Source organism: Coregonus lavaretus (assembly GCF_964263955.1).
Source record: "Coregonus lavaretus genome assembly, chromosome: 2".
Classification (NCBI taxonomy): Eukaryota; Metazoa; Chordata; class Actinopteri; order Salmoniformes; family Salmonidae; genus Coregonus; species Coregonus lavaretus.
In genome coordinates this window covers 11,206,662-11,229,961 of record NC_139989.1, presented here as the reverse complement: position 1 = coordinate 11,229,961, position 23,300 = coordinate 11,206,662, and the positions used below count along the sequence as shown (strand labels likewise).

Sequence of the window (23,300 nt, the reverse complement as noted above, 5' to 3'; positions counted from 1 at the left end):
CTGACAAATACTCTTCAGTAAGCTTTCTGACAAGTAGGCCAGCACAACCCACATCAGTGTCTCTCGTATATGCTCCAGTTGTGGGAGATGCTCGCAATTTGAATGGGCATGTTTAACCACAGAGACCAAGTCATTCTTAGTGTGGAACTGTTCGAGCATGATTACTCACTTGTTCTAGCACTGTATTCGCTACCAATGTCAACAGTAAACGCTTACATTTTCACTTACACAATGCTCAATTTTACACAGATTATTTTAATGACGTTAAAATATTTATGATTGCTAATTATGCATTTAATTGTGAAATGCATTCAGTTTGTTTAATGTTAAAAAAAAAATAGTTTTGTGCACAGATACTTGATATTGTGTCTTATAACCCCATATGGGATGGGCACCAATTGGTGTCCGACATGGAAATAAAATAAATTATTCAATCAATACCCTATGGATAAGACTGTAAGAGACAGGCTAGAGAGAAACACAGCATGAACTACCATTGTTTCAGAAGCTGTTGCATTACCAAAGTTCACTTGATGAGACCTTGGGACATTCAATACAGTTGGGACTCAAAACATCACAAATCCCCATTGATCTAATAGTCTAAACTCTTCTCTTCCCTATTCAGTAATAGTATTAGTGATAGCCTGGTTGTGGGAGAAGTCTGGCACAGTAGTAGCAGAGCAGAGCAGCCCACCATGGTCCCTCACTCCCCCACAATCTGTTGCAGTCTGTTGACAAACATACATTACACTGAATCACATCCAGCAGGGCCTTTTCAGCAGCTAGTCTCCACACTGGCAACTGCTTTAAGAAGCATTCACAGCGCTCTCTGCTTTGTCTGCCTGAATGGACTCAAGGCCAGAACACGGCCTAATCCTGACACCTAGAAATGACTAAGTGTGCATATGTCTGGAACGGTACCCTATTACCTACAGTTGAAGTCGGAAGTTTACATATACCTTAGCCAAATACATTTAAACTCAGTTTTTCACAATTCCTGACATTTAATCCTAGTAACAATTCCCTGTCTTAGGTCAGTTAGGATCACCACTATTTTAAGAATGTGAAATGTCAGAATAATATTAGAGATAATTATTTATTTCAGCTTTTATTTCTTTCATCACATTCCCAGTGGGTCAGAAGTTTACATACACTCAATTAGTATTTAGTAGCATTGCCTTTACATTGTTTAACTTGGGTCAAATGTTTTGGGTAGCCTTCCACAAGCTTCCCACAATAAGTTGGGTGAATGTTGGCCCATTCCTCCTGACAGACCTGGTGTAACTGAGTCAGGTTTGTAGGCCTCCTTGCTCGCATACGCTTTTTCAGTTCTGCCCACACATTTTCTATAGGATTGAGGTAAGGGCTTTGTGATGGCCACTCCAATACCTTGACTTTGTTGTCCTTAAGCCATTTTGCCACAACTTTGGAAGTATGCTTGGGGTCATTGTCCATTTGGAAGACCCATTTGCGACCAAGCTTTAACTTCCTGACTGATGTCTTGAGATGTTGCTTCAATATATCCACATCATTTTCCTTCCTCATGATGCCATCTATTTTGTGAAGTGCACCAGTCCTTTCTGCAGCAAAGCACACCCACAGCATGATGCTGCCACCTCCGTGCTTCACGGTTGGGATGGTGTTCTTCGGCTTGCAAGCTACCTCCTTTTTCCTCCAAACATAACGATGGTCATTATGGCCAACAGTTCGGTTTTTGTTTCATCAGACCAGAGGACATTTCTCCAAAAAGTATGATCTTTGTCCCCATGTGCAGTTGCAAACCGTAGTCTGGCTTTTTTATGGTGGTTTTGGAGCAGTGGCTTCTTCCTTGCTGAGCGGCCTTTCAGGTTATGTGGATATAGGACTCGTTTTACTGTGGATATAGATACTTTGTACCTGTTTCCTCCAGCATCTTCACAAGGTCCTTTGCCGTTGTTCTGGGATTGATTTGCACTTCTCGCACCAAAGTACGTTCATCTCTAGGAGACAGAACTCGTCTCCTTCCTGAGCGGTATGACGGCTGCATGGTCCCATGGTGTTTATACTTGCGTACTATTGTTTGTACAGATGCACGTGGTACCTTCAGGCATTTGGAAATTGCTCCCAAGGATGAACCAGACTTGTGGAGGTCTACAATTTTCTTCTGAGGTCTTGGCTGACTTCTTTTGATTTTCCCATGATGTCAAGCAAAGAGGCACTGAGTTTGAAGGTAGGCCTTGAAATACATCCACAAGTACACCTCCAATTGACTCAAATGATGTCAATTAGCATATCAGAAGCTTCTAAAGCCACGGCATAATTTTCAGGAATTTTCCAAGTTGTTTAAAGGCACCGTCAACTTAGTGTATATAAACTTCTGACCCACTGGAATTGTGATTCAGTGAATTATAAGTGAAATAATCTGTCTGTAAATAATTGTTGGAAAAATCACTTGTGTCATGCACAAATTAGATGTCCTAACTGATTTGCGAAAACGAAAGTTTGTTAACAAGAAATTTGTGGAGTGGTTGAAAAACAAGTTTTAATGACTCCAACCTAAGTGTATGTAAACTTCCGACTTCAACTGTACATAGTGGACTACTTTTGATATAGTGCACTACTTTGGACCAGGGGGCTCTGGAAATACGGTGCCATCTTAGGAAACTTTTGCAGTATTTCGTTTTTTTATGTATTATTTCTTAAGTTATTAGCCCAGAAAATTGTTTGTGTTATTACATACAGCCGGGAAGAACTATTGGATATCAGAGCGGCAGTAACTCACCAGCACTACCAGCATTACAACCAGGAATATGACTTTCCTGAAGCGGATCATTTGTTCGCACCCCCCAGGGCAATTTAACCGATTCCAGAGGCCGACCCAAAACAACGCCGGAGGAGAGGTCCTCGGAGCGGCCTTCTAGTCCGACTTAGGAGGCGTGCACATCATCCACTGCTTCCGAGTATATTACTCGCTAATGTTCAGTCTCTGGATAATAAAGTGGACGAGCTCAGGGCGAGGGTTTCTTTCCAAAGAGACATCAGGGATTGTAACATACTCTGTTTCACGGAAACATGGCTCTCTTGGGATATACTGTCCGAGTCGATCCAGTCAGTTGGGTTCTCAGTTCATCGCGCAGACAGGAATAAATATCTATCCGGGAAGCAGAAGGGCAGAGGTGTATGTTTTATGATGAACAACTCATGGTGTAATTGTGATAACATAAAGGAACTCAAGTCCTTTTGTTCACCCGACCTAGAATACCTCACAATCAAATGCCAACCGTATTATCTCCCAAGATAATTTTATTTGGTTATAGTCACGGCCGTGTATATCCCCCCTCAAGCCGATACCACGACGGCCCTCAAAAAACTTCACTGGACTCTATGCAAACTGGAAACACCATATCCTGAGGCTGCATTTATTGTATCTGGGGATTTTAACAAAGCAAATTTGAGGTAAAGGTAGCCGAAGTTCTTTCAACACATCGACTGTAGTACTTGCGCTGCTAAAACACTCAACCACTGCTACTCCAACTTCCGGGATGCATACAAGGCCTTCCCCGCCCTCCTTTCGGCAAATCTGACCACGACTCCATTTTGCTTCCCCCTTCATATAGGCAGAAACTCAAACAGGAAGTACCCGTGCTAAGGACTATTCAACGCTGGTCTGACCAATTGGAATCCACGCTTCAAGATTGTTTTGATCATGTGGACTGTGGTATGTTCCGGGTAGCTTCAGAGAACAATATCGACATATATACTGATACGGTGACTGAGTTTATCAGAAAGTGTATAGGAGATGTTGTACCCACTGTGACTATTAAAACCTACTCTAACCAGAAACTGTGGATAGATGGCAGCATTCGCGCAAAACTGAAAGCGCAAACCACCGCATTTAACCATGGCAAGGTGACAGGGAATATGGCAGAATACAAACAGTGTAGTTATTCCCGCCGCAAGGCAATCAAACAGGCAAAACGTCAGTATAGGGACAAAGTGGAGTCGCAATTAAATGGCTCAGACACGAGACATATGTGGCAGGGTCTACCGACAATCACGGACTACAAAAGGAAAACCAGCCACGTCGCGGACACCGACGTCTTGCTTCCGGACAAGCGTAACACCTTTTTCGCCCGCTTTGAGGATAATACAGTGCCACTGACGCGGCCCGCTACCAAGAACTGTGGGCTCTCCTTCTCCGTGGCCGACGTGAGTAAGACATTTAAGCATGTTAACCCTCTCAAGGCTGCCGACCCAGATGACATCCCTAGCCGCGTCCTCAGAGCTTGCGCAGACCAGCTGGCTGGTGTGTTTACGGACATATTCAATCTCTCCCTATCACAGTCTGCTGTCCCCACTTGCTTCAAGATGACCACCATTGTCCCTGTACCCAAGAAAGCAAAGGTAACTGAACTAAATGACTATTGCCCCGTAGCACTCACTTCTGTCATCATGAAGTGCTTTGAGAGACTAGTCAAGGATAATATCACCTCTACCTTACCTGCCACCCTAGACCCACTTCAATTTGCTTACCGCCCTAATAGATCCACAGACGATGCAATCGCCATCACACTGCACTATCCCATCTGGACAAGAGGAATAATATGTAAGAATGCTGTTCATTGACTATAGATCAGCATTTAACACCATAGTATCCTCCAAGCTCATAATTAAGCTTGAGGCCCTGGGTCTGAACCCCGCCCTGTGCAACTTGGTCCTGGACTTCCTGACGGGAAGCCCCCGGGTGGTGAAGGTAGGAAACAACACCTCCACTTCGCTGATCCTCAACACTGGGGCCCCACAAGGGTGCGTGCTCAGCCCCCTACTGTACTCCCTGTTCACCTATGACTGCGTGGCCAAGCACACCTCGAACTCAATCATCAAGTTGGCAGACGACACAACAGTAGTAGGCTTGATTACCAACAATGACGAGACAGCCTACAGGGAGGATGTGAGGGCTCTGTGAGTGTGGTGCCAGGAAAATAACCTCTCACTCAACGTCAACAAAACAAAGGAGATGATCGTGGACTTCAGGAAACAGCAGAGGGAACACCCCTCTAACCACATCGACGGGACCGCAGTGGAGAAGGTAGAAAGCGTAAAGTTCCTTGCGTACACATCACTGACAAACTGAAATTGTCCACCCACACAGACAGTGTGGTGAAGAAGGCGAAACCCTCACAAACTTTTACAGATGTACAATTGAGAGCATCCTGTCGGGCTGTATCACCGCCTGGTACGGCAACTGCACCGCCTGCAACCGCAGGGCTCTCCAGAGGGTGGTGCGGTCTGCCCAACGCATCACCGGGGGCAAACTACCAGCCCTCCAGGACACCTACAGCACCAGATGTCACAGGAAGGCCAAAAAGATCATCAAGGACAACAACCACCCGAGCCACTGCCTGTTCACCCTGCTATCATCCAGAAGGTGAGGTCAGTACGGGTGCATCAAAGCTGGGACAGAGAGACTGAAAAACAGCTTCTATCTAAAGGCCATCAGACTGTTAAATAGCCTTCACTAGCCTATATACATAGATTAGAAATCACTGGCCACTTGAATAAATTGAACACTAGTCACTTTAATAATGTTTACATTTCTTGTATTACACATCTCATATGTATATACTATATTCTATACTATTCTACTGTATCTTAGTCAATGCCGCTCTGACATTGCTCATCCATATATTTATGTATATATTCTTAATTCCATTGCTTTACTTAGATTTGTGTGCATTGGGTATATGTTCTGAAATTGTTAGATATTCCTTGTTAGATATTACTGCACTGTCGGAGCTAGAAACACAAGCATTTCGCTACACCCGCAATAACATCTGCTAAACACGTGTATGTGACCAATAAAATTTGATTTAATTTGATTTATTGACCAGACTTTTCATACCCAACGTGTGGTTCTGATGATACAGATGGACTGGCTAAGAGGATTCTTCTCCAGAGTGGGAAACAGGAGAGGGTTGAGTCATGTGAGAAGAATGCACAAGGGAGATGTTATCTGGTGAGTTCACAAGGCCCTGTGGGGCTGTGGGCTGGAAACCACAGGAAAGCCCCAGTGACTAGCAGATAGCTAGCTAAAGAGCCCCGAGGGGTGTGTGTTTGTACTTTACTGCACGTACACACGCAGTATGCAAACCGAATACACACACAACCACTACACACACTATGTGCAAACTGACTAGACACACACACCCAACACACAACTCCCTGAACTGATAGCTAGCAGTGAGACAGTCAGAGTGGTTTTTCAGGGTCATGCTGTCAGACACGAAACAAGGCCGGGAAGGCTCTCCACATGTCACGCTCTGCCTGTCTCAGTGAAAACAAAGCGTCTCTCACAGAATACCAACGCTACCCTTGACGGCCGGACTACCTGTATGAACATAAGAAGCTGTTTGGTCTGTCTGCGACGGAAGTCCTCTGAGAAGTCATTACAGGGTAATCTGTACCTCTGTTATGTGTGTGGAGCTCATAATAAACTACACCACTGTCTGTTTGGAGAGTGTGGCACAAGGTGGTCCCTCACTGTTCTTTGTTCTATCCTACCAGACACACTCCTCCTCTCAGTCCTCCTCTACCCTCTTCCTGGTCGTATTGTTGTTGGCAGGGCGTGGCTGACTCACCGTGGCGGTGCAACACGCCAGTCTCAACAAAAGGCATCTGTGTTTACGGCCTGACCTGTGAACGAGCGGCGGCCGCTGAGACACCATCTGCCTGTTGGCACATTAAACCACCGCCCCCTCAGCCGTAGCTAGCCTCAATTAACACCCGGGAGAGAAGAGAAGAGGAGAATGACTTTCTTCTGGCTGTATATTTCAATTTTGGGATGGTTTATGCTAGGCCTAGCATGTTAAATGGAGATTCTCCATTGAAAGCGTTTCTTAGTCCAAGACTTGGCTTAATCTGTTTCTGGGAAACCAGACCTGTATGTATGTCTTGACATGTTGTGTTAGTTGTACTGTATGTGTGATCAATTGGTAGCGTCATACCCAAGAAGACTCGAGCTGTAATCACTGCCAAAGGTGCTTCAACAAAGTACTGAGTAAAGGGTCTGAATACTTATGTAAATGTGATAGTTTTTTATTTGTAATACATTTGCAAAAATTTCTAAACAAATGTTTTTGCTTTGTCATTATGGGGTATTGTGTGTAGATTGATGAGGGAAAAAAAACAATTTCATAAATTCTAGAGTAAGGCTGTAACGTAACAAAACGTGGAAAAAGTCAAGGGGTCTGAATACTTTCCAAATGCACTGTATGTCTTGACATGTTGTGTTAGTTGTACTGTATGTGTGGTCAATTGGTACTGACTTGCTACATTGCTTAATATTTGTGTTGCCATAGGTTGTATGTATGTATTCATCTAAATTATAAAGAATATTTCAATAAAAAGGTATGGTGGACAACTCAGCAAACAACCTGTTCTGGCCAAGGCAGAAATATTAGACTATTAGACTATTATTTTGGTATCAGGGACATAGATCTCTCCGGTTGATCGATCAGTGTCTTGTCACTGTGTTGTGTTGAATGGCAGGTGCAGCTCGGGCACAACAGCTTGGCAGCCATTGAGGCCTGGTCATACTGGACAGATTAGATTACAAGATTGTATTACTGTGGATTGGCGCTAATGTAATTGTTCAGTTTTCCAGGCAATAAACAGAGACACCTATAAACAGAAAGAGGGAGAGAAAGAGGATGTAAAGACAGGAAGGAAGGAAGGAAGGAAGGAAGGAAGGAAGGAAGGAAGGAAGGAAGGAAGGAAGGAAGGAAGGAAGGAAGGAAGGAAGGAAGAGACAGAAAGAGAGCCTTGTAAACAGTGTGATGTCGTGAAGGAGGGAAGCTTGAGAGAGGGGGAGAGGGAGGGAGAGACGCAGCACACTTTCTTCCCCTTAGGGTGGATGGTTACTCTCTGAGGAGGGAGGGACTGTGGTTATAATGAGGAGAGAGGGAAACACTAGCTTCTGTGACACCTGAGTCTTATTGAGATGGACGCATGGGAGAGTTTCAGGTTTGTGGGCTGTGATCGTTCTTGGTTTAAACGCACCATGTCGTGAGACAGAGACAGATAGTAGTTCGGAAAGACTATCTGGAGAGAATCCTCTCACGTGGATTTTCAGTTGATGAAATTGGCTAGTTTTTATGGCTGCATCACAAAGAGAAGACTACTACACATTTCTTAAGGCAAGTCGTGCCTCAGAACTTGGAATGTGAACGGTTTAAAAACCAAAGCAATCAAAAGATCAGCATTTTTTATGGTATGAAGGTCCAGTGTGTGTGCGTGCGTGTTACGTACCTCACAGCTCTGCCACCGGTTTGGAATGTTGGGTCGTAGCTTCTGTTCACACACCACCCTCCTCATCTCCTCCACAGAGGGGTCTGACTGCACCAGGTCATGGTATGGCAGCTGGTAGTCTTCAACGATGCCTGACGCAAATCACGTCAGACGCGTTAAAATACATCACAATCGCTGACAGTAAGTACAACGCATTACATTAAAAGTGTTTTATCCCTCAAGGGAAAATGTGTTTGTCCTCTGCACAGTATACATCATAGACGAAGTAGCTCATGTACTTCAATGAAATGTATGTGATTTGTATATACATTGATAAGCCAACAGAGCCAGAGAATTAGCTAATGAACAAATAAACTTGCTATGCGCCATCATCATATTACTCACCAACTGTTGTTATCGGGGGCAATAGACAATAATTAATTACCACTACTGAAGTTATTAAATCAAGGGAAGTTCATAACTGAGTGACTATAGGGGGACCAACACACGTACCTGCCAGAGAGCATCTACTGGCTATCTCCCAGAACACCAAGCCCATGGCGTAGATATCTGCCCTCTTAAACGACTCAAAATGCTTCATGTTTATCGAGTCGTCTAGCACCTCTGGTGCCATATACCTGGAGAGAGAGATGACAAGGTTGGTTAGATAATACAGTAGACTGACCGCGCACACACACACACGTTACGTCTTATGCAGCATTCCATTCACAAGTCTAATTCACAACCTTCCACAATGTCTTCATTGAACTCCTTGAGCTGGAGTTTCATACTGACAAAAACCATCAAAGTCCTTCCCTTGCAATATTAGATCTGGTGGCAATACGCCAACAAACACCCCGCTCAATTGAGAACATTTCGGAAGCGCTTATATCATAGAGCAGTTTGAAGTTAATCAATATTTGCCCAACACACTCCGAGGCATCAAAGATGCAATCGTTCCTCTGTCTTTAATTCATTTAAAAAAAGAAACCACAACAAAACTGATTGCATCCTCTGCTAGGCAGCCAGGCGTGATTTCCCAACACAGCTTTTCAGAGAGATATGAAACAGTATCCTCCTCAGCATTTGTAGATGAACAACATTCTTGATAACCAGCAAATCTCTCCAGTTGGAAGTTGCTGGCACAGATCTACAATCAGTTTCCCCTCCTCCAGATTCTAACCTGCACCATTAGACCTCAAACACAAAACTGACAGATCAGTGTCTAGGGGCAATATCTCTAACCCTGTCGATAGAGAAAGGACAATCTCTAATCTCAAAGAAGGGAATCCCAGATTCGAGGCGTTCCAGAGGAGGGTGAAGTCCCAGAGCCGTGAGCCTCATTAAGCCCCACAGATTCCAGTGGGTCAGCCGAGCAGACAGACACACAGAGCCAGCCAGGACCACAACACAACATAACCACCCGCCTGCCCCAAAGAGAAAGAAGGGGGTCTCCCGCGCTATGCCAGAAAAACTCAAAGGCTTTAATGCGCTTCACATTATCTACCACCACCAATGTGTCAGTGAACTAATCAATCCACCACCTAACGACAATGACCATAGTAAACTGTGCTAATGCCATCGACCCTGGCCCCATCAATATTATGGGCTTATAAAATAATTCCCTCAACATTTCTAAGGTCGTATTTTGGCTAGGCTACTTTGAAACAAGACATAAAACTTAATTGTTGCTGCTGCAGTTAGGGAGAGACAGCGCAATTGTATGGGCAGCGTGTTTCCATGTGATTACTCACGCCGTGTACTCCTCCTCCTCTCCTTTCCTCCTTCTCTCCCTTCCCCCGCTGCTTCCCTCCCTCCCTGCTACCGATTTCACTGCACCTTCACCTATTGCGGCCAGTGGCAGCTGTTGGAGCTGGGAGTCGGGGTGATGTCTCCAGTCACTTTGAATGACGACTCGAAAGAGGCCGCCCCAGGGGACTCCAGTTACCTTTGAGTTTCCCACTCTGTGGTTGGGGGCTTGGCAGCACTCTAGAGCCAGAATGGACGAACAGTTTAAAAGGCACCTCCACCTCCCATCTCACCACAGCCAATGACAGCTCGTGGAGCCGGAATGGCCGCCAAAGGGCTCCTATTACCTTTTGATTCCTGTTCCATCGTCGAGGGGGGAGTAGTTTGAAGTCGCCACTAACCACATCAAAGAGCCGGCATGGTAGCTCAATCATATCACATAGCCAGCCCAAATAACAGGCATAAGAGGGCAGCGGAGCACGAATAGGGGGTCCAGTTACCTTTTGGTTCCTACTCTGTGGTTGGGAGCGATGTCAATGGTGTCAGTGGCGGAGTCGTGGCGCACGGCCAGGCCCAGGTCGGCGATGCAGCAAGTCCCGCTCTTCTTCACCAGGATGTTCTTAGATTTCAGGTCCCTGTGGGCAATGGCCGGCTTCCCTGGAATTTATGGGGGGAGAGAGAGAGTGGGAGGAGAGAGAGAGTGAGAGAGAGAGAAGAGAGAGAGTGGGAGATGAGAGTGGGAGAAGAAAGAGAGGGTGGGAGAAGAGAGAGAAAGTGGGAGAAGAGAGAGAGTGGTAGGAGGAGAGAGAGAGAGAGAGAGAGGAAGAAGAGAGAGGGAGAGAGAGGGGAGAAGAGAGAGGGAGAAAGAGAGAACAGGGAGAGAGAGAAAGAGAAAAAGAGAGAGAGTGGGAGAAGAGAAAGAGTGGGAGGAGAGAGGGAGAAGAGAGAGAGGGTGGTGAGAATATGCTTTACTGAGAATATGCTCTCCTCTCAATAACCAGGGGGTGGTTCCTGTGTAAGTAGGGAAGCTTCCTGTGTAAATTTCCCTACGGTGGTGAGTGGACCTGCTTGTCATCATAGTCAAACTTCCAACTTCCCCTTTCCATGTCCTTGATACAAACCTAATGTGTGAACATTATGATTAGAGTACAAATGTACATATGGAATTATTGTATGCATGTCGATTGGTACATATGTTACAGACAGTATATGTGACACAACATATGATTTGGTAACACATTACTATTCGACGTGAAGCCAAAAGGCAAATGTTCCGACTCCCATCTCTTGACAAACAGTAAAGTCCTCAGTCGCTGATTGGTGGGTGTTGCTGTCACCAGTCACTGATTGGTCAACATGGCTGTCACTCACCTTGCGTGCCAACAATCTCCATGTGGAGGTGGGCCAGGCCGCTGGCGGTGGACAGGGAAAGTTTGATCATGCCCTCCACGGTGACGGTGTAGCGGTTCAGGTAGTCAAACAAAGAGCCATGCTCATGGTAGTCTGACACCAGCCACAGCTGGGTCCATGTCCCGTTATCTGGAAAGAGAAGGGGGGGACAGAAATAGGGAGGGGAGAGAGATACAGGTACAGAGAGATAAAGTAGAGTAAGATGAGTGATGGAGAGAAAAACACAGAGACAGAGAGACAGAGAGAGACAGAGAGAGACAGAGACAGAGACAGAGACAGAGAGTTCTCCTCAGTGCAATGTGATGTTACCTCCAGATGGCCAGAGAGCTCAGAGCAGTTGGACTGAGCACAACCACCGCCCCAACTCTAGAAACACACACCCCTGGCTCGCTAGCAGGTTTTCTGCACTGAGATCACTAGACTGCATCCAAATATGCTGGTATGACCCTTCTCATGGTTCTTAAACCCTTACAAGCCCACACCAGAACAATCTGCCTTACTGACATGCCAGCAGTCTACCTTATGCTAAACCCTAACAGAGAGGCACTACAAACCTTAAGGTCCGGCCCAAAAAAAAAGAGGCTCTAATCAATAAATGTGCCCGTTCAAAAGTGATTCTACTCTTTAGAGGTGAGCTGTGATTGGTCGTACCTTTGTTGTCGGCGGCGATGAAGCCCAGGATATTCTCGTGACGGAGCATGACTGTCTGGTAGATCTCGGCCTCGCGGAACCACGAGCGCTCCTCACGGGACGAGAAGATCTTGACTGCCACCTCCTCGTCTCGCCACTTCCCCCGCCACACTTCGCCAAAGCGGCCCTTCCCAATGCTCTCCTGGAGGATGATGGTCCGGGCTATGGTCCTCTGTACCAGCAGGGGCAGACCTGTTAGGAAAAAGATGGTTTAGAAATGCCCTACAAAAGGGACTGGTCACTCGCTAGCAATGTACATAGTAACAACAGAAAGACTCCATAAATGAAAAGCAATCCAAAGGACGACGTCATGAAAATGACCTGAAACAAACGTCAGTGTAAAAAGTGATTGGTTAATTGTCTGTGCTGCAGCTCTTCGGACAATATTCATCAAAGTAATAAAATAAAAATCTTAAACATATTCAAACAATTCACAAACAGGACAGAGTTGTGCTCCTGGGTAAATATATCTACCGCTCTCTTTATTTCACCAGCTGGACAGTCAGTTATTTACTGTGGGGCCTGCAGGGAGGGGTTGAGGAGTTGAAAGCTGCTGGTACTAGCAGCAGCAGAAATAGCCAGGCTGTAGAGGCTGCGGAGGTCATGGCCGTTAGAAGCCAAATGGAGCGTAGGTTGTGGTGGGATAGCTAGGTGTATGTGGAGAGAGGAGAGCAGGGAGGAGACAGATGGGTTCACTATGATCCTAGCAGGGTCTGATGTTCAGTAGACGTGTGCCGTGACGTCCTGGGCTGGAAAATAATATTTTAGTCTACATGCTGCATGAGTGGACTGTGAGTGCCTTAGTTTTTCCATTAGTGTAGTAGACCCCTAAATATAAATCCTACTTTTGAAACTCTTTCGTCTGTGCTGTGCTCCACATCCTTTATGTTCATGTGTACTTAATTCAGGCAGACAGTGGATTTATCCACCTGCCTCGATAAAGAGCAACACATTAAGCAGGGTAATTTAAGATCCCATTGTCAAAATGAAAAATCCACTCTAAAAGCCGGAAAAAAGGAAACACTGACAAGTTTGTCAAATTCAGTTTGACTGTGGACTTAGCCGGTCTGCCATTTTTGATATCTTGCAGAAAGTTCAAATCAACGTTGTCCTATAGTGGAAAATCCTACAAATCATAATCCAAAAATCTATTCACACTTTTGCACAAAAATGACCCAGGAAGTTGATTCTGAATCAAATCCAGGTAGCCTAGAGGTGTGGATTTCTCTGCCAGTCCTGATAGTGAGCTGTTAATTGCTGGTCGGAACAAGACGACAAGGTGTCCGCGTGCCAGTTCTCTCACCACGTCTCCTGGCTGGCAGGGCTGGCGTCTGGGGGTGAGAGCAGCTTTACAGCCACTCTGTGTCAGCGCCATCCTGTCATTAGAGCCCTGGCCTGCACCGCTCCCATTACGCCACAGCTAAGGCTGAGCTAGAGACCGATAAGATAACCGCTGCTTTCACTACACACTCACTGAGGGCGGGAGGGAGTCACTTCTCCCTGACTTGATCTCCCCCGTCATCTCACAGCGGGGTATCTCTCTAAGTTCTGTAGCTACGCACACACTGAGTTATTCACACAAGCACAGGCACACACTTACACCTAGACGCATGCTGGTAAGCGCACTGAACAATTGCACGCTCATACCAATTGCACACACACAGCCAAACAAAGAAGCAACACAACATGAGTAGCCATGCCTGAGCAGATAAAGGCACACACCTAAAGGCTTTAATGCTACTAAAACAAACAAATACAGAAAAAAATGATTAAATAATACAACAAAACATGAGCGGTCCTGCATGGGCAGAGCAGAGACCCCCCCCCCAACACAGTCACACACACATCCCCGTCCCCACACCCCATGGGTACCTAACCCACCAGAGCCGGAGCCAGAGGTGGTCATGTCGTAGATGAGGTCTTTGAGGGTGGAGCCCACGTTGAGGAAGGGATGGTTCATGGAGGGGTCCTCCTCGTTGGGCACGCGGTGGTGGATGCCCGCACGGCTGTGGCAGATGTAGAAGACCAGCATCAGCACGAAGCACAGCACGCACACAGGCCCTGCGATCACCGCCGCCAGCGCCACAGGCCCCAGAGGCACCGGCTTCACTGTTGGCACTATGGGGAGGAGGGAAGAGAAGGGGTTAAAAGAGGAGCTTGACACAGCTGCTTTTCTTTTGACTGTGTTCGGTTTGGTTTTAGGCCCATCTCTGGTTGGACGTAGAGAAAAATATGTACACAGGCACAGAAATTCACTTATTAATAAAATTAAAAATAAATAGAAATTCACTTTTGTTCACAAAGAATAGGAGTTTGTTCATTCATTTTGGTAACTATCGACATATTCTTTTCAATTGTTCCATCTAAATGAGTAACTATTTAAAGGCCCAGTCCAGTCAAAAATATGATTTTCCTGTGTTTAATTTATATTTCCACACTTTGAGGTTGGAATAATACTGTGAATTTGTGAAAAATATGACAATGCCCGTTTAGTGTAACAGTTCTTGAAAAGACAGCCTATTAGTTAATAGGCCAATAACAAAGAGAGTTTCAAACTGATAGATTACTTGAGAAATTGTGCTTTGCTAAGAAGCTATTTTTGTTTATTTATGACCATTTTAATTGGAAAAAAATAACATGAAGGTTTTATTTTTTATTTTTATTTCACCTTTATTTAACCAGGTAAGCCAGTTGAGAACAGGTTCTCATTTACAACTGCGACCTGGCCAAGATAAAGCAAAGTAGTGCAATAAAAAACAACACAGAGTTACATATGGGGTAAAAAACATAAAGTCAGAAATACAACAGAAAATATATATACAGTGTGTGCAAATGTAGCAAGTTATGGAGGTAAGGCAATAAATAGGCTATAGTGCAGAATAATTACAATAGTATTAACACTGGAATGCTAGATGTGCAAGAGATTATGTGCAAATAGAGATACTGGGGTGCAAAAGAGCAAAATAAATAACAATATAGGGATGAGGTAGTTGGGTGGGCTAATTTCAGATGGGCTGTGTACAGGTGCAGTGATCGGTAAGGTGCTCTGACAACTGATGCTTAAAGTTATTGAGGGAGATAAGAGTCTCCAGCTTCAGAGATTTTTGCAATTCGTTCCAGTCATTGGCAGCAGAGAACTGGAAGGAATGGCGGCCAAAGGAGGTGTTGGCTTTGGGAATGACCAGTGAGATATACCTGCTGGAGCGCAGACTACGGGTGGGTGCTGCTATGGTGACCAATGAGCTAAGATAAGGCGGGGATTTGCCTAGCAGTGATTTATAGATGGCCTGGAGCCAGTGGGTTTGACGACGAACATGTAGTGAGGACCAGCCAACAAGAGCGTACAGGTCACAGTGGTGGGTAGTGTATGGGGCTTTGGAGACAAAACGGATGGCACTGTGATAGACTACATCCAATTTGCTGAGTAGAGTGTTGGAGGCTATTTTGTAAATGACATCGCCGAAGTCAAGGATCGGTAGGATAGTCAGTTTTACGAGGGCATGTTTGGCAGCATGAGTGAAGGAGGCTTTGTTGCGAAATAGGAAGCCGATTCTAGATTTAACTTTGGATTGGAGATTCTTTATGTGAGTCTGGAAGTTGAGTTTACAGTCTAACCAGACACCTAGGTATTTGTAGTTGTCCACATACTCTAGGTCAGACCCGTCGAGAGTGGTGATTCTAGTCGGGTGGGCGGGTGCCAGCAGCGTTCGATTGAAAAGCATGCATTTAGTTTTACTAGTGTTTAAGAGCAGTTGGAGGCTACTGAAGGATTGTTGTATGGCATTGAAGCTCGTTTGGAGGTTTGTTAACACAGTGTCCAATGAAGGGCCAGATGTATACAAAATGGTGTCGTCTGCGTAGAGGTGGATCTGAGAGTCACCAGCAGCAAGAGCGACATCATTGATATACACGGAGAAAAGTGTCGGCCCAAGAATTGAACCCTGTACTTAATTGTTACTTAGAAATGATTTGATATTGAGATAAAAACGGCTGAATTGGTCCTAAGAGAATTTCAAACCAGCTGTGTGTGAAAACGGGTCCAGGATAGAGTGGGCGAATAGGCCTTTTGTTGAGATGGCATGAAGTGAGCCTAATGTTGGATGTACACCCATTATTTTACCCAAGTGCTGTGTTATACATGTATGGATAACCCTATAAGTACAATAAACAGAATACCCACACACCGGTGTCCCGCAACAACCTTTTCAAAAACGTCTGACCATTACCTGGTCTTGGCTCTTTGGTTCTTGTCCTCGAAAGGCATCAAATATATGAAAGCGATGACCGAAGGAATAGCATGGCTCGTCATATGCCTGTGTCACCAATGTCTTCACCAAGTCACTGGTTAATACGCTTTCATACGTCGATACAATACGTACAGTTTAGTCACATAGCTATAGGATGAATCACTGGGCCTCAAGGCTCTAGCTGTATCAATAGTGCTGGAAGAGAAACTGTCCTGGCCTGAAGGTCACAGTAAAATATGTTGTTTTGACCACAAGACTGTATCTGAAAGTCTCCAACGGTGTTGGCCACTCAATAGCCTGTATTATCTCTCTAATAGTTAGAAAAATAGCAAAAAAAAGAGCAGAAAGTGCTCATTCAATGACACACCATGAGCGGCCAACTTTGTAAACATCGCAGGGGAAGCAAGGAAAATAATCGAACGAAAAGGGTCAAGTTTGGGGTGCGCTGAAGTTGTGTATTAAAGTCCTGGAGCAGCGCGCTCCCGGGTCCAAGGCTTTCGGCCAACACTTAAAAGGGCAGAGGTGGGCTTACTTTGTATGGCGATAGAGAATTGTTGGAGTTTGGAGAAAATCAATATTTTGCCAAAAACAGGGCCACTATACTGCGTGGGCAGAAACCATCTGTTGCATATAAAATGTTTTAATTCCTATACAGAAAGCTATGCCAGAACGAAATGCTTAGTGTAGCTAGACGGGTATAGGTTAACCTAGGTCAATCCTTTAAACACAGGGTTTTGGATTGTTAAAATCCTCTCCTCTACCTACAGTGCATTCTCAGACAGTTATTTCTGTCATAATTCTAATTCTATGATTTCTGTGCTCAGAGGGCAGTTGTAATGATGTGTTATTATAGCTGACGGGTAAGGCTATTTAGGATTGGCAAGGTAATAACATAATTAGGGCTGAGGATTTTGTGTGTGCGCGCGAGTGTGTGCGATGACGTTCAGAGAGGGAGATTCATTCACCATTAATGGTACAGACAAACCAAGAAATCTGACTGCCGATAGATACTTAGCACAGTAGGAGACTGTTCATTCTCTTGCTAGAACAAAAGACATCCCTGCTGTGTACCGAACCGGTACCGATGACTCTGACGTTTATACTTGTAGAATCGCAATGCTTGTCAGTGGCCGAGAACCTGAATTTGAGCCAATAAGAGAGCACGAACCTCCACGTGATAAAACAATAAAGCTGCATAATACAAGTATTTTACATCTAGCTAAGGAGTTTTGTGTTTAAAGAAGGATTGTTTTGTTAGGTTCAGTTTGATAACGTGCACCTGCTAATTACTTAGCTAGCTAGCTAACATTAGCTTGCTAACTGAGCCAGGCAGTCACACACATTTCATATGAAACAGAATGGGGTGGTAAGTGCAGCACAATGCACACAACACTACATGCTTTGCCAAGCTAGCTATCTAGCAAGATGAATAAATCATTTAATTCACTCTCCATTATCCCATAGACGGGTTGGTTGTTTAGCATCAAAAACAACACGTACAGAAATATGGGGCAAAACAGACAGAGTTGGCTTAGATTGTTGACAACATGTAAACTACGTTTCGTCTCCAATGTTTACTGAAAACAAATGTGCACAATGAGCAATTGTCTTTCAAATAAATCATTACAGGTGATGGTTAGCTAGCTAGCGAATGTTTACCATATTAGCATAGATGTGACAGTCAAAACAAGACACGGTATACAGAACAAGATAAAGCTAGCTGAAACGACCCACCTACGATTCCTCACATGGCAGCTTCTAGACATTGTTGCTAGCCATCTGACCATCCAAAATCACAACACACAAACTTCTGCCACATTGAAGCGTGCGCATCATTTGTGACGTTGTCAGCTAACCAGTCTTTACTGCCAGTTTCAGTTCGCTTGCTAGCTTACGCTAGCTAAAGGGTTAGAATCGCCAATAGCACAACATAGCTAGATAGCTGTCGAGAGTCGGTGGAGAACAGAACCGGCATGGACACAGCATAAAACAATGCACCGTTTACACAACTTATGTTTACCAACACCACGATCACACTATCACCAATAGCGACAACAACAGTGTAACATCAAAGGTGAAAGGCTCATGGTGCTGAAAGGACAGCGACCGTAATACTTGTGCACTCCATGGTGCTGAAGGGGAGCCAATTTTGGTCAAACACAGACACGGCTGACAGACAGGTGCCAGCAGTCACACACAGCATCAAATAATGTTAAAGAACAAGCAGCCCATTCACTCCAGTAGGCCCCATGAAATCATACAAATACAAAAGCACAACCATTTCATGTCCAAAATTAAACAAACAAACCAGCTATTACTTCCCATTGCAAATCTATTTTATCACATTCATCAAACTAACCAGTGATCTAAAGCTTAAATGCAACAATGTTTCAAAGTCATTCGTTTTTGATAACTAACAGCAAGTGAGCTGCAACAAAAAAACAGCGCCACTACCCAGATGATGATCATTTGTAAACAAAGTTTGAAAGTTAATCTTGAAAAGGGTGATGCTAACAAATTAAAACTCATTTTTTCAACCACTCCACAAATTTCTTGTTAACAAACTATAGTGTTGGCAAGTCGGTTAGGACATCTACTTTGTGCATGACACAAGTAATTTTTCCAACAATTGTTTACAGACAGATTATTTCACTTATAATTCACTGTATCACAATTCCAGTGGGTCAGAAGTTTACATACACTAAGTTGACTGTGCCTTTAAACAGCATGGAAAATTCCAGAAAATGATGTCATGGCTTTAGAAGCTTCTGGTAGGCTAATTTACATCATTTGAGTCAATTGGAGGTGTACCTGTGGATGTATTTCAAGGCCTACCTTCAAACTCAGTGCCTCTTTGCTTGACATCATGGGAAAATCAAAATAAATCAGCCAAGACCTCAGAAAAAAAATGGTAGACCTCCACAAGTGTGGTTCATCCTTGGTAAAAATGTCCAAACGCCTGAAAGTACCACGTTCATCTGTACAAACAATAGTATGCAAGTATAAACACCATGGGACCACGCAGCCGTCATACCGCTCAGGAAGGAGACGCGTTCTGTCTCCTAGAGATGAACGTACTTTGGTGCGAAAAGTGCAAATCAATCCCAGAACAACAGCAAAGGACCTTGTGAAGATGCTGGAGGAAACAGGTACAAAAGTATCTATATCCACAGTAAAACTAGTCACATATCGACATAACCTGAAAGGCCGCTCAGCAAGGAAGAAGCCGCTGCTCCAAAACCGCTATAGAAAAAGCCAGACTACGGTTTGCAACTGCACATGGGGACAAAGATCATACTTTTTGGAGAAATGTCCTCTGGTCTAATGAAACAAAATAGAACTGTTTGGCCATAATGACCATCATTATGTTTGGAGGGAAAAGGGGGTGGCTTGCAAGCTGAAGAACACCATCCCAACCGTGAAGCACAGGGGTGGCAGCATCATGCTGTGGGGGTGCTTTGCTGCAGGAGGGACTGGTGCACTTCACAAAATAGATGGCATCATGAGGAAGGAAAATTATGTGGATATTGAAGGAACATCAAGACATCAGTCAGGAAGTTAAAGCTTGGTCGCAAATAGGTCTTCCAAATGGACCCCAAGCATACTTCCAAAGTTGTGGCAAAATGACTTAAGGACAACAAAGTCAAGGTATTGGAGTGGCCAGCACAAAGCCCTGACCTCAATCTTATAGAAAATATGTGGGCAGAACTGAAAAAGCGTGTGCGAGCAAGGAGGCCTACAAACCTGACTCAGTTACACCAGCTCTGTCAGGAGGAATGGGCCAACATTCAGCCAACTTATTGTGGGAAGCTCGTGGAAGGGTACCCAAAACGTTTGAACCAAGTTAAACAATTTAAAGGCAATGCTACCAAATACTAATTGAGTGTATGTAAACTTCTGACCCACTGGGAATGTGATGAAAGAAATAAAAGCTGAAATAAATAAATCATTCTCTCTAGTATTATTCTGACATTTCTCATTCTTAAAATAAAGTGGTGATCCTAACTGACCTAAGACATGGAATTGTTACTAGGATTAAATGTCAGGAATTGTGAAAAACTGAGTTTAAATGTATTTGGCAAAGGTGTATGTAAACTTCAGACTTCAACTGTACATATTACCTCAAGTACCTCGACTAATCTGTACCCCCGCACATTTGACTCGGTACCCCCTGTATATATCGTCGTTATTGTTATTTTATTATGTAACTTTTTTTTACTTTAACTTATTTAGTAAATATTTAACTCTTATTATTATTATTATTATAACTCTTAATATTTATTCTATTTAACTCTTTATTTTCTTAAAACTCCATTGTTGGTTAAGGGCTTGTAATCATTTCACGGTAAGGTCTACTACAGCCGTTGTATTCGTTGAATGTGACAAATACAATTTTATTTGATCTGGTGAGGGCCCAAAAAGGTGACAGAATATTTTGGCACGGAAACACGTGAAAAATATGGGGAAACTGAAAGAAAATGTGCGCTTATTTTCAGAATGAGGTTGTCACAATACCAACATTTTACTAACGATGTGATACCAGGCCAAGTATAACGATACCGAGTAGTATCGTGATACCACAGGGTTTGCCACATTTTCTATATGTTCTGCACGTGTGCTGCACAAAAACATGTCCCTGATATTCACACCTCTACTCAATAAAACACATTGTATTTAACTTCACACTTTTTACTGTATAATAGAAAAGGCTACTACAGAAAATAGCTGATTTGCCCATATCCAAAGACCAACCTTTGATTGGGCAGGAGGAATGTAGTAAGGAATATAAATGAATAATCATCTGCATTTTCATTGCGGTAGTAAGGGGAAACACACTAGGCCCATATGAAACCATATTTAGCCTGATTAGAGGGGAAGAACGAAAAGAAGCAGTGGAACTGGCTTCGAGGTAGAGCTGGGACAATAAGCCGAACATTATCGACACCGACCACTTATCGCAGGCATTTTGCTGATATAGTTCATTACGGTAAGTAGCTTAATACTAGAGAAATGTGAAGTTTGAAATGAAATAAGTTTGCTAATATGGGTGATTGTTAATGGGACAGTTGATGGCTACAACCATCAAACTAGTAGTAGTAGAAGTTTAAAAGGATTATACAAAAAATAAACTGGTTATAAACTCATCGTTCTAGTTAACGTTATCACATTAATACGGGCAATTTATTCCGGTGTGGATTTTTTTATTTTATATATCGCCCAGCTCTACTTCGCGGCCCAGAATTGAATGAGGGCCCTAGATAGTATCCCACAGCACTGCAGAACAGTCCATGTATAAATAACCCTGAGGCCTACAGTCGAGCCCTTATAAATGCAAAGGCTTGGGTTCTTAGTTTACGATGTGCATTTATGAGACATGCAGAAAGACACACTTGGGACGGACCTGGGAAGACACTGAGGTCAGGGTTCTTGTTGCACCAGTCGGTGGAGCAGCACATAGGGTAGATGCCAGTGTCGTCCTTGGTGGAGGGCGCGCAGATGAAGGGGCGGTCGCGCGGGATCAGCTCGTTCTCGGGGACGCACATACTGCTCTCGGCGGTGATGCTGCTGCCAGACTTCTTGACGGACACGAAGCACAGTCCGTCCGTGGTGCACGTGGAGTTGAGACAGCGCTGGCAGTAACACTGCAGTGCTATTAGAGGGTGGAGGAGAGAAAGAGAGAGGGAACAGAGATTCAGGTAGAGAGAAAGAGAACATAGAGATTCAGGTAGAGAGAAAGAGAGAGGGAACAGAGATTCAGGTAGAGAGAAAGAGAGAGGGAGAGGGAACAAGAGGACAAAGGAGAGAGATTAACACCAACAAAATAAATGACCTATTTTCTTCCCCACAAAAGGAACTGAACAAACCGCATCCTACAACACCAGAGTGCAATTTCACACAGTGTGTGTGTGTGTGTGTGTAGCAGTTAGCATAAAAGCAACAAATGAGTAGTTACAGTGCAACACAGAAATCCTCAATGTTGTTTGCTACACTAATCAAAAACAACATGTCAACAACATGTCAAATGGCTTGTGATCTGTTGTGATCCACCTCACCATCAGTGGTCTCACATCCCCTTAGTCAGCTTCCTTCCTGCTCACCCCGTTTGCAGCCAGAACACTTGCAGATGAAACGTGAGACGTCGTGAAGAGCGAGCGCGCCAGACTTTCACCTTCTCACAACAACACCCCTAAGAGCTTGGTGCTGGTTTAGAACTACAGATTTACTATAAACCTAGCTGGGTCAGTTTGAGTTGCTTCTGAAAGCCTCTTTCCCCCTCTCCATTTTTGACTTTCTTTCTCCAGGCTACCTCTTCCCTCACTAGGCTTACACTTATTTCTTTCTCTATTTTTTCTCTTTCTCTTCTCCTTTTCCATCTCTATTCTTACGCTTCTTTGTCTCCCTATCTCCATCTTTGCCAAAGGTTTAGTCTAATGGTATGGTTGTGTTGCTATGGCTGAGAGGGTATACATTGGAGAAGGATGGCGCAGCCCTGGCCTATCACTCTGACTGAGACCTGTAGCAGCTCCAAAATGAGACTGAGAACTTGGTTCTTGGAATTCAATCGGTTTTCACTTTGCAGCCCTCACTTATACCTCTCGATACAGACAAATTGCTCTTTAAACTCAGCACGGATGCCTGTCAGTCCAAAGCTTTCTAACCCCTTGAGGGATTCAGATAGATAGAGGCTGAACCAGGTCAGAGACATCCAGACAGCATGCATGGCCAGTCTAAACCGTCAGACCGCTACTAGACATTGGGGGATAAATTATTTACTGAACAGATAGACAGTCGTTACACGAGGTGCCTTCCTATGCTTACATGGCTGGTTGGTGTTGGTCTCTCCATTGGCAGGTCTGGGGGTAGGGTATCTGACTAGGCTACTTCTGTGTGGCTTTGGCCCCTAGCCCCCCAACACACACACACTCGCTATGGCGCCTG

At 44.3% G+C, this 23,300-nt stretch overlaps 1 protein-coding gene across 3 annotated transcripts in view; it reads right to left on the bottom strand.

Annotated features, from left to right (window-relative positions):
• Window positions 1-23,300, bottom strand: part of LOC311101055 (TGF-beta receptor type-1-like) — a 78,946-nt gene that overhangs the window by 6,460 nt on the left and 49,186 nt on the right. For 2 of the 3 annotated variants that reach the window (XR_014609871.1, XM_084142090.1), the window contains exons 2-8: window positions 21,763-22,011; window positions 13,996-14,232; window positions 12,076-12,306; window positions 11,386-11,553; window positions 10,515-10,671; window positions 8,779-8,903; window positions 8,287-8,417 (exon numbers count right to left, since the gene is read on the bottom strand). Coding sequence is in view for 2 of the 3 variants with exons in the window: in XM_084142090.1 (XP_083998216.1) it covers window positions 8,287-8,417; window positions 8,779-8,903; window positions 10,515-10,671; window positions 11,386-11,553; window positions 12,076-12,306; window positions 13,996-14,232; window positions 21,763-22,011 (1,298 nt within the window). In the remaining variant the exon portion in view is untranslated. The remainder of the gene's footprint in view (window positions 1-8,286; window positions 8,418-8,778; window positions 8,904-10,514; window positions 10,672-11,385; window positions 11,554-12,075; window positions 12,307-13,995; window positions 14,233-21,762; window positions 22,012-23,300) is intronic. The other variant, XM_084142091.1, reaches the window with a different exon arrangement.